Source organism: Tubulanus polymorphus, chromosome 1 (assembly GCF_964204645.1).
Source record: "Tubulanus polymorphus chromosome 1, tnTubPoly1.2, whole genome shotgun sequence".
NCBI lineage: Eukaryota > Metazoa > Nemertea > Palaeonemertea > Tubulaniformes > Tubulanidae > Tubulanus > Tubulanus polymorphus.
In genome coordinates, this window is record NC_134025.1 from 11,887,874 (window position 1) to 11,901,156 (window position 13,283).

The 13,283-nt window shown below is 36.6% G+C and overlaps 2 protein-coding genes across 2 annotated transcripts in view; one reads left to right on the plus strand and one right to left on the minus strand.

Annotated features, from left to right (window-relative positions):
* LOC141900271 (MAGUK p55 subfamily member 7-like) overlaps positions 1-1,501 on the minus strand; it is a 25,979-nt gene extending 24,478 nt beyond the window's left edge. Inside the window, exon 1 of the mRNA XM_074787077.1 lies at positions 1,411-1,501. Within this exon, the coding sequence (XP_074643178.1) occupies positions 1,411-1,413 (3 nt within the window). The 5' untranslated portion in view covers positions 1,414-1,501. The remainder of the gene's footprint in view (positions 1-1,410) is intronic.
* Positions 1-12,980, plus strand: part of LOC141900261 (cilia- and flagella-associated protein 65-like) — a 15,990-nt gene extending 3,010 nt beyond the window's left edge. Inside the window, exons 5-38 of the mRNA XM_074787068.1 lie at positions 188-302; positions 773-857; positions 947-1,092; positions 1,176-1,289; positions 1,518-1,626; positions 1,709-1,824; positions 2,042-2,191; positions 2,411-2,539; positions 2,679-2,747; positions 2,841-2,930; positions 3,216-3,354; positions 3,480-3,565; positions 4,090-4,216; positions 4,593-4,761; positions 4,936-5,074; positions 5,179-5,318; positions 5,439-5,682; positions 5,896-6,061; positions 6,628-6,756; positions 6,866-7,016; positions 7,210-7,278; positions 7,725-7,938; positions 8,053-8,211; positions 8,506-8,616; positions 8,737-8,928; positions 9,357-9,659; positions 9,756-9,872; positions 9,960-10,097; positions 10,628-10,911; positions 11,599-11,724; positions 11,806-11,941; positions 12,037-12,123; positions 12,274-12,425; positions 12,501-12,980. Of these exons, the coding sequence (XP_074643169.1) occupies positions 188-302; positions 773-857; positions 947-1,092; positions 1,176-1,289; positions 1,518-1,626; positions 1,709-1,824; positions 2,042-2,191; positions 2,411-2,539; positions 2,679-2,747; positions 2,841-2,930; positions 3,216-3,354; positions 3,480-3,565; positions 4,090-4,216; positions 4,593-4,761; positions 4,936-5,074; positions 5,179-5,318; positions 5,439-5,682; positions 5,896-6,061; positions 6,628-6,756; positions 6,866-7,016; positions 7,210-7,278; positions 7,725-7,938; positions 8,053-8,211; positions 8,506-8,616; positions 8,737-8,928; positions 9,357-9,659; positions 9,756-9,872; positions 9,960-10,097; positions 10,628-10,911; positions 11,599-11,724; positions 11,806-11,941; positions 12,037-12,123; positions 12,274-12,425; positions 12,501-12,672 (4,873 nt within the window). The 3' untranslated portion in view covers positions 12,673-12,980. The remainder of the gene's footprint in view (positions 1-187; positions 303-772; positions 858-946; positions 1,093-1,175; positions 1,290-1,517; positions 1,627-1,708; positions 1,825-2,041; positions 2,192-2,410; positions 2,540-2,678; positions 2,748-2,840; positions 2,931-3,215; positions 3,355-3,479; positions 3,566-4,089; positions 4,217-4,592; positions 4,762-4,935; positions 5,075-5,178; positions 5,319-5,438; positions 5,683-5,895; positions 6,062-6,627; positions 6,757-6,865; positions 7,017-7,209; positions 7,279-7,724; positions 7,939-8,052; positions 8,212-8,505; positions 8,617-8,736; positions 8,929-9,356; positions 9,660-9,755; positions 9,873-9,959; positions 10,098-10,627; positions 10,912-11,598; positions 11,725-11,805; positions 11,942-12,036; positions 12,124-12,273; positions 12,426-12,500) is intronic.
* Positions 12,981-13,283: the final 303 nt, after the last annotated feature.

Genomic DNA, 13,283 nt, shown 5'->3' on the forward strand with positions numbered 1-13,283 from the left:
ATATTTTCGATTGGAACCAAAATAGAACACAATAAAAAAAAAAAATTGGGTCGGGTATTTTTCGTAGGGTAGGGCGGGGACGATAAACAACTAATCTTTTTTATTTGGCCTTATAATATGAAGAGGCAGCCATCTAATCACGAATAAATTTGTTTGAAGTAAAGTAAACTAATGATTTCATTTTTAGCGAGCTTCAGACACCATTCCATTGGGATAGTGAGCAACCTTTTTTGATTGAACCAAATTCTGGGGTTATAGATCCTTGGACAACGCTGACCTTGAAGGCTACTTTTAGACCAAAAGTGAGTTGTGCGGACGGTAAAGTATTGCTTTAACCCTGGATCCTTTTACCGGGGTAATCTTTATCCTTGGTTTATCATATCATTGTAGTACCTTAGACTCCTCACACCATGAATCAATTGGGATCAGTGTTTTTTGTTCGGGTGAGGATTCCACCATTAAGAATCAATGTTTCAGAGGAGGATCTAGGGGCAAGATCTGAGGGTCTTGCTGAATATTTCTTATGGCAAATGAATAAGAAAAGGGTATTTGACCCCTTGTCAGAATTTCTGATAAAAGTTTTGCCTTAGTTTACCAGAAATTGCCCTTTTAGATTTTCAAAATTTATGGTAGTCATCACCATAGATTTCATAGATTATGAATTTAACTTACCTCGAATTGATGAAGCCAGTTCATGTAGATTATGGTTTCGTCAAGTTTTGACAATTTTAGGAGATTCAAAATATCATCCACTTTTTTCATTTCATATAAGAGCGCAAAAGTCTATCATTTGAGTGCAGTTTGTAATTATGGAGTGGAGTTCTCTTATTCAAAAACTACTACATTTGAAGGAATAGGTAGGTACATCATATTTCATGAACACCTATGTTTTAAGGATGCAATAAGAATAATGCCATGGCTTCGTATACCCGGTATCTCATTATAGGTAAATACCCTCATTTGTTGGTTTCATCCAGTGGAAAAGCATCGCTTGACTTAGATCATGACAAGTCGGAAGCAATTGTCAGTTTCGGCGATATTCCTATCGGGCATATGACTGAAAAATGGGTTGAACTGCATAATCTATCACCCGTGAGTTTTCATTTAGATGCTTGAAAATTTCAGCAAAACACTGCACGCTTATCTAATCATTTTGTCTTATGCTTTATTGGCAGGTGAATGCCCCATTTAGAATTGAGCATCCAGCCGGGCCGAATAGAATTGATACAGTGTTCGCTTGTCCGCAGAAAAATGGGATCGTTCCGGCAATGAGTGCTATCAGGATTCCTGTAAGTTGACCTTGAGTCACAATTTTTTTAAAAACTGTGATACTATGAGAATGAATTGTATCAATTAAAACGTGCGTAATCATGTGAATTGAAGTCTTGTGTCTCTCTCTTTAGAACTGACCATTCAATTGAATTCATCACCAATTGAAACATCGATTATTGATGTAGTTAGTTCCTCACATTTCATAATGTATTGAGAGAATGATTTTTCTCATCTTTACCATAAAGTTGACGTACACGCCTCACATGGTAAATCTTACCAGTATTGACTATTTCCATGTTATTGCTATCGGAAATTTGAGCAAGACAGTTATCAAATGTGTTGGCTCTTCAGTTGGTAAGTTAGAATATGTTAGCCAAATCATGAAAAGTCTGCACTCATCATTGTAACCAGCATGATTTTGTTTTGCTTTGAATAGGACCCAAAGTTCGTTTAAGCTCGAGCGTGATCAATTACATACAAGTCGACTCTGGAACGAGCAAAACAAAAACCTTTGAAATCATTAACGATTCTGATGTTGAAGCAACTGTTCAGGTATACAAATTTACATAATTGGATCAATTTGATAACTCCATTGTTGAAAAATTGATTATATAAATACTGTCATAATTGTTACTGTGTTAATTGATGTCTGAATGAATCGATAGTTTTCTAAACTAATAAGAACATCACCACATTAGAAGTCTTTTAGGAGTCTGACACGTGAATTTCAATGTTTTCATGTGGTGAATACCATATTTCTTCATTCAAGTTCCAACTTGACTGCAAAGAAAGCGTTTTCAAGTTTAGTAAAACAAGTTTTGTGATAAGTGGCAAATCAAGCGAAACAGTTATCGTTAAATTCCAACCCATTCATCCGATCAACTACTACAGACAGATTACATGTATCGTAAATAATCAGGTAATTTTTTTGCCGGGACTGCTTATTTTGTATCAAACCATCTAATTTACTAAGTCATCTGTTCCTCTTTGGGAAGATACATCTTTTTGATGAATAAAATGCTTATTGAAAGAATAAACCATTGCTATAGATTCATGCCTGTGTATATGGGGTGAACTTAACCTTTCTAGTTCTTCTTTCATTCAACCCATTCACTTATTGTACAATTTCATATTCTAGGGTCCATTAACATTGGATTTACTTGGCACCTGTCATACCGAACAAGGAAAGCCCGCTGTCCTGCAAAACAAACATATCGATAGGTACCAAACTCATAAGGAAAGGGGACTGTCTATGTTTCCACCAGAGGTAAATTGTATATATATTATACAGTTTATAATATACATTGTATTTAGAAATGAAACATTTAAAGTAACATCGCATACGGTTACCAGTATATTATTGCAGTTCATCTGCTGGCTTATGACTGACGCATGTTTTGTTTCAGCAACTGAATGAAATGTTCAAATCGGGAAAGTTAGAAGTTGATAAAAATGGTAGCCTTATGTACAAAGAAGTAAGATAAATACCTATTGTAATTACAGTACAAATACGCTAACATGTTTAGAAGAATAGCGCTGTGTATATAAAATTTGTATTCCTCCTACAGGCAGAAGCTATGGAACCGTTTTGTCAGCCGGCTCAGAAAATTCCACCTTATGATTTTTTCTTCAACGATGGTTATCATTCTGATACAGTGGTGAGTTCACGCTTTATTCATCTTTCAGAGATTTGCCAAGAACCTCATGATGGAGCCGTAGATACTAAAAATCATTCCTGTCACAGCTACCTTGTTGATGAGTTTCAAATAGCTGAAGTTTTGTAGCATTTTAACATAGTTTTTCCTTTAATCAAAAATATTTTCTTAAATTGAAAGTTTTTTGATTTTTAAACCAATGTTATTGAAGTTTATTATTAGCCCCCACTTGAGGGAATACTGACAAGGAATACTCTCTCAAACTGTCTATTCATGGTTGAATTTCAGCACGCTATACCTCATGTTAGTACTGATACTATCAATATGGATTTTGGGAACTGCACGCATGAACTACAGTACATTGAACCAAAAAGCATCTGTTTGACTAACCATACAAAAGGCAAAATTACCGTTACCTGGATGGGAGGTATGTACAGCTAAGGACTCTCTTTCACAACGCACATGTCTGTCCATAATTGTAATTTTTGTAGATCTATAAATACCCCACATCCTATTACGGTTTTGATATGAAATTATTTTATTTTGATATAGGGCCTGATCATGTATTTTCTGTGCAGCCACAAACAATGGATATTCCACCATTGAAATCGGCATCATTCAGAATTAGTTTCAAACCGGTACGTACAAGTAATGAATAACTTAGTATTATGCAATTAGTTCAAAGTTGGTCTGAGATAAAATGAATATAACTAAACTTGTACCTTATTCCCTAATATCGGTACTAGGAGTGGATCCAATCTTATAGAGCTACTATCGACTAGGAGCAAAAGCTTTTGATTTCTGATAACATCAGTTAACCTACAGCACAACCAATTTTAGCTGTCTAGGAATTTATTATTCCCAGCGTGCTATTGCGTTATCTATTGTTTGTCCATAGATAGCATTCCAGTTATTTTGGGAAGTTTTAAAGAAGTTTCACTGGATTGCCTTGATATTTTGTTTATACATTTATCTACCCTAACACATCTGCAGCCCAAAAACTGGCCCAATCAGAATTAATATGGCCATCCCACGACCTTTGCTGCCCAAAAAGGTCATTCTTGGCCTGAATTCAGATGGCCATAATAACCCTGGACCCCTTGTTGTTAATGTTGATCGATTTACAAACTGATGTTGACTTTACAGTGATCCTATTTTCTAGTCTGCGTCAAATACGTTTTTCGGTGCTGAATTGGAGTGTTTTGCTTTCTACAAAAGTTTAAGAGATTACCGGCTGGTTGAGGATTTGACACATTCTCCGCCATGGTGTGTTACTGTTACCTGTACTGGTAAGTAAGATCTGACAATAACTATTGGAAACGAATGAATCATTTTCTTATATGATGATGGCGAAAACAAAAAAAAGTTTGGTTTGTTTTAAAAAAGTGTTCCCTTTGCAAATTCCTGGTTCAAAAGGAATCAGTGAAAAAAATGGGGGAAATAGTTTTAGCAAATTTTGTTTTATAAAGAAAAATAGTGCACATAATAACCACTCGAAATAGCTCGTGAAAATTGCCTTGTCTGGAATTAGTTTGGGCTTTCTCAAAAAGTTCTATTTGCTGTTGATCCTAATTAACCTATGTTGTACCTTCATTTTGAATATTTTAGACTCTCATCCAGCTTGATGACTATTTCTCACTCTATTACTGTGATTTATGTATTTAGGGCAAACTTTCCAAGCTGGAAACGAAACATTTTTGCCGCGTTATTCGTTAGATTCGGCTTCACTCGTATTCCCGGCTGTGAATGTCAATGATGCCACATACAGGACAGTGACCTTGAGGAACACCGGAAATAACCCTATATTGTACAACTTCGAAAAGGACCCTAATGGGTAAGTGACCATCTAATAAGCTTAGGATTTTTTTAGAAATCTAGATTAAACATAGCATACATTCGTGTTGATAATAGCTGGATGTGATCAAGCTCCAGATTAAACTGATCTTACCTAGATTAAGTGGGTTTGACTGCACTGAGCTTATGTCAAGATCTTTTTCTTTTTTAATAGAATATTCTCTGTGAAACCCTCTCAAGGACTGCTGACCGATGAATTGCAGATTTTTGTCATTAAGTGTGTACCAAATACGGTGAAGGTTTTTAAGAATTCTATGAAACTGAAACTAAACGATGCCAACAAAAATGATGTGGTCAGTTTACCGTATTATACCAAGATTGACAATTTCCTCCAATTTTTTACGTTCAGTATGAACGGTTTATTGTGACTGGAGTATCATTTATTTGATTATTCTAGGATATCACATTGTTTGGGTCAGCTGAAACTCCAGATGTTCTGCTCGATAGCGATGGTGTTATGTACTTCAAACCAACATGTGTCGGCACAAATTCTCGAAGGCAATTTAGCGTCCGGAATGTCTCTAGAATTCCTATCAGGTATAATGGCAATTTGTTGCATCTTTTTTATGTACAAATCTTGTGTCTGTTATACAAAAAATCCGATGCATCTCAACGCTATAAATGTATTGTAAATGTATTTTTCCTGTCTTTTTTCAGATTTGAATGGCATCTAACGCACGAAGAGTCAAAAGTTCTCAGTGTTGAACCGCGTTGTGGCATCATTCAGCCAAATGAAATACAGCCTCATTTATGGACGTTTACCCCCCGAGAGCAAAGCAAAATGGTCCTGAAACCAAACTTGGTTGTCTGGGGCCAAGGACAAAGCAACAAATGCTCTGGTGGTAAGAAAAGAAAATTTCCTGTTCGTGTGATCGGCGAGGGACTTACTGGTGATATTCAGGTAAGTTCAAGGCTTAAAAGTTAAAATAGATTTTACAGATAAAGTAAAATACATGTATTGTGTATTGTGTCTTGTACATTTGGAATGTATCCTATGCATTCAATGGTAAAGGTATATTGTAAAGAGGATAAAGAGGTATTATTTTATTAATAGGCCACATCTGTTCTGTTTTACTTCCATAAAGTATATCAATTATACCATATGTATTCTTAGGCTGATGAGCAATATGTTGACTTTGGCAACGTCGTTGTTGGAAGTTCTCAAACAAAATCATTCACAATATTCAACAACAGCAACTGTAATTTGGACTACAAATTACATATTGAGCAGAATATCGAAGGTCCGTACCCGGAATCACAGACGAAAGGAGATCCAGTTGGTACGTATGTGATCACGTCACCGGAAATCTTTTATATTTGATAGCGTTTACAATTTAAAAACTACATCAAATGGAGTCCGAGTTTTATAGTGACAGTTGTCAACCTTGTGTGAAAAACTGGATTGACCTGAGGGTTTAAAGTTTTATTATGACACTTAATCAAAAAATCCAATGAAATTTACCAACTAAATAAATAACAGGGACAATCCCTATTTTAAGATTTAAGTTTTATTATGTTGGTTGTCAACTAAGTTCCGCGGATGAGAATCAAATCTGACTGAATTTGAAAGTTTTCATTTATTCATATATCAGTACATGTACCGGTATATCAAAATCTAGAGAGAGTCAGATATCTCCATAATAACTTGAATGTTAACTTGAATAACATTGAAGTGAGCCCAAGTTTGGAATATTTTGACTTTTCCAAAAAACATACCTCATGGGTTAGTTTCAGAAAAGTTAACTCCAATATAAGTTAACTTTATTTCTCAAAAGGACTAGGACCAAGTACTCGGTAGAAAATTGTTTATTCAAATCAGTGTATGTCTATGTATGTTATTTTGCAGCATTAATTCTGGATGAGACACGTGGGACTTTACCAGCACGTTCTAAGCATACAATTCACGGAATAGTAAAACCTCTTCGTAGAGTGTTTTACCAGTTCACTGTTTCATATGAGCTGTTGACTCCAGAAGGTACGTATAATGTAATAAACCATCAAGGAATTAGTCGCGGATTCTGAGAATCGAATATCTGTCACCTTCAGAATTCCTCCAAATTCTTTATACGTTGTTATTTTTCTAGCTGATGAGAAGATTAGTTCTGAGCATCACCATTTATGCCACATTCTTGCAACCGGTGTCTTTCCGTTTTTGACGGTGACAGATGCTCGCTGTGCAGGAAGTGCCATCGGAATCAGTAAGAAGCAACTATGGAACTTATTCAACGTTGACAAGTAAGTATAAGTTCTTTGGGCTGGTGAAGAAAGATGATACAAAGGATGGATTGAGAAGATTAGAATCCCACACTGAGATTCACTTGGAAACCACTATGTAAATTCCACTCTGATTCTATTGAAATTTGAAACAATCTTTAGAAAATCTAAATGAAATTCTATTTGCAACCATAGAATTTTGTTTTTCATCCAGTTTGAACGTATGTCTTGATGCTGATCCTAATCCAATGGAGTTGATGTATTCTGCCATTACAAGGCAAGGGTAAGTTGAATAATAAGTTGAATAAGTTATTGAGTTTATTTTCAATTTGGCCTTCCCGATTGTTGATTGCTAAAATAATTTGTGATACTGGTATAGCCTGATTATCAATAAGCCTGAGAATTTGCGTGTTAGAATTACTATTCCCTGGCATAGTCTCTCAATTCAACTTTGAGCTTTGGGTTGGTTGGTCTTCTCATAGGCTAGGAGATTGAAAACTCAGCAGTCTTATTGAAAAAACTCTGCATCTTTTGCTTTACGATGTTTGAATCTTAATTTTCCTAAATTAATGATACTGGGATGTCCATTTAACCTCACGACAGGATGGCCCTTGATGAAGTATTGCCCTCACACTGAAAGCAGGCAGCAGGAACCTGCTTGTCAACAACGGGGGAAAAATGTCCTTGTGATGTACCTGGTAGTAGCATTGTTGCCTTTTGAATTTTCAGGCATCATCGCCGTCCTGAGGTTTTCACCAGGGACATAGTCGATTTTAACTTCAGCGCGGCGCCATTACACAGCGAACCTTGTGAGGTTTTCTTGAAATTCAAAAACAACGGAGCCGTGCCGACAGAATGGGGTTTCTATTTCCCATGCGACTTACAGATGGAGTTGGAATACTGGGCAGAAACTGGTGAATATGATGCTGATGAGTTACATGAGGTATTTTACATTGTAATTAGAAGCGTATTAAACATCGAAGTTTCAGAAAAAATCATCTCAAAAGTACCATTATTCGATAGAAAGATATTTCCATTCATGTACATTATATTGCAGATGAAAGTTATGGACAATAGATTGTTTTCAATTGAACCAAAATGCGGTAAATTGGAACCAGGCGAACATACAGTTGTCAAATTTACATACAACCATAAGATGGCTGGTACGGATCGTTTACCTGTTCTACTAAAACTGGCTCGGGGCAGAGAAATAATGGTAGGTACTATGATTTTGATTTGTAGGGTAGTTAACAATTTAGGTTTACAAATAATTGTATCAAATACATTCAAAAGGTCATCTTTTTTTATTAAAAAGGTAAGCCAGAAAAAAAAATTAACATGCAATGTACTATATACAAATTTATGTGTAGATTATCCGTCAGAGAGCTGTAGTAGATATTGAAGAAAAGCCTTATATAGCATTCATTTACGCATTATGTATCCTGAATAACGTGGTTCTCATCATCAATTCATGTATAACAAAATCAATATGTGCCTGTACTTCTTATAGTTGAACTTCATCGGTGTGACAGTCGAACCAGATCGAAAATATTTACATTTTCCCAGTAATAAGCACACATTTGCCCCAGTACCAATAGGAGAGAAGAACAGTCCTGTGCAGGTATGTTTTCTGCTGAGTTCAGGCAGAAAAAATCATTTCAAATGCAAACTTCTGGTCAGCAGAACATTTTGATATATGATATATGCACTTATAAGCAGTAATTTTCCCTTTGTATTTAAGGTATATGAACTATATAACGGTGGTGCGTTACCAGTGCAATATGATGTTGATCAACGGCCTGAACTAGAATTAACAAGGGCTAATTTTAATCACCCCGTATTTGAGTGTGTCAACCCGATTGGTAAGATTCTGCCTGGTCGAAGCGCTGCTATTGGATGGAAATTTTCACCGTTGGAAGCCAGGACGTATACAGTGAGTAGAAATTGTGTGGAATTATGACTGCAAAGGATGGTGTGGGCCATAGATTTATAGCTCTATTCGTAGCATAGTACACTTATGACCTTGATAAACCAATTGTTATTGCGAAGTTACAGCACCACTCAGTTATCCATACTACAGAAAAATTACCAGTTGTTTTGAAAAATAGCTAAAATTGGACTTGACTGCAACACAGTTATTATTGAGATAGTTAGGATCCAATTTTACAGTTGTGCGTTATCTTAACTCACAATTGTGGAACCAAATCTAGGATAACATGTTCTGATATCATCGCAAGTTGAATCATGTTGCCAGGGCAACTAACACATATTTAGAACCTTTATGTTACCAGTTATAGCTTAATTACAGCTTCATTTTAACGTGAACGTCTGGTTCATGCTTAATTGACAAATTGTTTCCAGATGAATGTTCCAATCAGAATACACAATGGTGACTGTGCAGTGATCACATTCACTGGAATTGGTTATGACAAACGTTTAATGGGTGATACTATGCCGATTGTTGACCAGACAGAATCTAATGGCGTTCCGACTACACAAACGGTTCCATTGCCTGGACAACTGGCTTTCCTGTCAGAAGAACGGATTTCATTTGGTAATCTGCCATTGTTCAGTTGTGGGAGACGTGTTATCTATCTGTCCAATAGATCACCTGACCACACCATTTCGTTCAAATGGCATGTCACTGTAGGTACTGACAAAGAGGTAAATCCTTGATCCTGTTTATCCTTAGATTTTCATCCTGAGTAAATGTGGTAAAAACGGGAGTATTTTTAATCGAATCTTTTGGCAATACTTTAGGTGGTCCGTGTGTCTCCAAACTGTGGTGTTTTGAAGCCTAGCTGTAGTCAACAAATACAAATCAAATTCCTGGCATGCACAGTTCCTTCATTTTATGACATCGATTTAGTTTGTGAGGTATGTAAGAAAAATATTTTATCGCAACCACATATTGAACCACTGGCTGAAAGTGCAAGAAGATGTGCAACGTTTTATTTGCTTCAGATCACTGATGAAACTGAAATGGATAAGTATAAAGAAAAGTTGGCAGCTTGGTTTGAGGAGAAAGAACGACAGAAAGTTGAATTTACGATCACTGAGAATAACATCGACGCTGATATGATTCATGACCTGAATCCCGAGGTATCAATCGAAAACCATTTCCAATCCTTGATTGAGTTTAACTTGCTTAGTGGGTAACTCTGAATATAATCACAATAAGTAAGAGTTCGAACTGCTAGATTTTGTAATTGGTGTATAGAGGCCTTTAGCAAAATCTAACGTGTTCGCTGCCCGCTATGAGTATACTCTTCAGTGCCATTACGAATATACTTGTAGCTGATTTTTTCTATTCACTCTTAGATATTTGCCCTCTTGCACACGGGAATGACCTGATTGGCTGTTAATGTTAACAAACTCTTCTACATTCTGAATGCTCATTGGCCAATTTCGAGCAAAGGCTGACTATGTAGAAGCTCCAGTACCGACCTACAAGTATACTCATAATGGCAATTGGGGGTGGCAGGGAATGTGTTAAACATTTCAGTCCATGTAAAGATCAAAGTGTATCTTAACTAGGCAACGTTAATTGTATCTGGTTCAGTGAATTTTTTGCCGTATATAAATCTGCTGTCATAAAACAAACTGATAGGCAGCTTTTAATGTCTTAACAGAAGCGGCCACCTAGTGGAAAATTAAAGGCTCTGGAAGAAATTGAAAAGGCAGCTCTAGAGGGTAATATGCCATCGTATTCCACTTTACCACCAATTAAACGACTCACCGATGACCAAGCTATCGCATTGGAAAAAGAGAAGAGAAAACTACAGCAGGAGTATTACCCTAAGCCAAAAGCAGCTAAACCATTTCTTCTCCATCTCGGCGTTACTTCCAGAAGTCATGACGTTGCAGAATTTCAGAGTAACTTCCCCGATGATTATGAGAAATATCATATCGATAGGTGATTATTGTCCTTTGGAGTTGTCCAGCGAACAACCCTTTTTTCTGGGTACCAATACATTGTATTTACAATAGATCCCCAGGTATCTTATATTGAATCTAGAATCAAAAGCGAGGCGCAGTGGCCGAGTGGTTAAAGCCGCCGGTCACTGGTCTCGTCAATCCAGGGTTTATGGGTTCAAACCCTGGTGGCGACAGAGTTTCGAAGGTTCTTCTCTGGTCTCTCCCGATTGGGAAAAAGAAACATCGAACCTGCTTATAATGCCCTGTGTGGCGCTTAGCGGGTTGAGGGTGTTAAAAAAAAAAAATCAAAAGCTCTGTAGATACCCAGGCATTAGGTAATGATACACATCTGTCACCAACTGCCTCATCGAAAACTGATAAAGTAACAGTGATCCTGCCATTTGAGGATCAACACACGGCCGATCACGTCAAGCAAACATGATATACGTAGTTAAAGTGCCTATCTTGGTGTCAACATAAGACTTACATTCTTTAGTATTAAACTCAATGCCTTTTGAAAACTGTCAATGTTTTCAATTCAATGTAATTCAGCAATTTTCAGTTCTTAGAAAATGTTAAAGCAATTTTCATTGCCTTGTAAATGAAATACTCCTAATTAAAACCATGGAACCAATCATTAAGTGGAGTCTATGTAGCTATGAACAAATTATCATTGAATTTTCAGGTGCCTAAAAGAGCACGCTCCAAAGAATGAAAGCCAGAAAAATGAAACGAGTGAAGCGACGGTGGCTTTAACGTGCAGTGAGGCTGAAGCAGATGTTATAAGTGGTGTAATGAGCAATATTCTAAGGTACATACCTTAACTCTTACAAAGTACTTACTCTTTCATTGATGAAAATTCAATGCAAATTTCTTTCCCAATCATTTTCAGGAGTTTACTGAACGATGCCGACTTCCACGGGACAGTCGCCGAGATACCTAATGAGCCACTGCCCTATTTCCAGCAACTCTGTAGCTCTACTAAGGATGAATACGAGTCACCTAAGCCAACGCCAGATCATTCAAAGGTACATTACATTACAGTTAACATTGACCTCTGGGGTATCATAAATACCGGAAATTTAAGCGGAATGGATTTATCTATTATGATATCTATTAATAGTTGGCGAGTCCCGAGCCTGATGTTGAACTTACACTTGATGCACAACCTGCGTTGGATGATGTGGAACCAGAATTAGCTAATATCAAGGTAACTTAATTTTATAGTGTCCGGTTTCAAGAAACTCCTCTTGCATACATTTATGCTCGCCTTTAATAATGTGTATGTGAAATGAAAACCCATGCTAATTGAAGAATTAGATAGCATTTTAAAATCATCAACTTGAACCTCATTTTTCAGGCTGCCGATAGCGAGGATGTTGTTCCAGTAACGAGCCCTCAGCCTACAGTACTGCCGAGCCCACCTAGTTCTGCACTTCCTCCTACAGATTCTGATATAAAACGAAGCTACGAAGAGGAAGGCAAAGACCAAGAAAAGCAGGTCATCAGAAGGTAAATATGTGTTCAAGTATTGTGCAGGAGGTAAAATGATTAGTGGTTAAAGTATTTGTCATTTCTCCTCGATAGTTCACCAGAGTTTGTTAACTTACTCGAGATGGTCATTGAGAACACCTTATCAAATATAATGATGGAAGCGTCGAACAAAGAGTTTAATATCACTGCTAGGCCACGAATTATTGCCTTATTACCGAAACCTGGATCAGCGTCGAGCACGGGCAGTCGTAAATCTACGAAATAGGTGATGAAACTGTTTATGTGGTGATAAAGTGGCAATTCTGCTGGATCAAACTCTCGTTATTAAATGGTGGTTGTATAAAATATTAAGTTAAATTTTATTTTGTTTAAAAATTCTATTATTTCTATACAGTTATGGTAAAATTGGTTAATGATTGCCGTATGCTTAAGTGAATCGTTGTACATGTACTACCATACATGGGCTGATATATACGTATCCATTGCCATTGCCGCTTCAGATTTTATGATATCAGGAGCTCTGTCCATTATGATTGTGATAAGATACTGGTTGCTATGAAACTTAAAAAATTGTATGGCAATATATATTCACATATATTTTTTGTTTAACATAATGAATAAACAATGATAAAGAATAATTGCTGCAATTTTTCATTCGTTGACTAAATATACATTTTATTCGATTGAAGCCTTGCTCTCGCGATGGCCATGTGATCTTCCATTCCTTACATAATCACGAGCAGGAGGTCCAACTGCTTGCTTGTCGACCTTCGTTCAAATCTAGGACATGAGTGGTTTTGCTTCGCACATTGAAGTTAATCAACTAATGTTTTTCTTTTTAAATTATACTTGTTTCCAAGCAACCAATGGGCATTG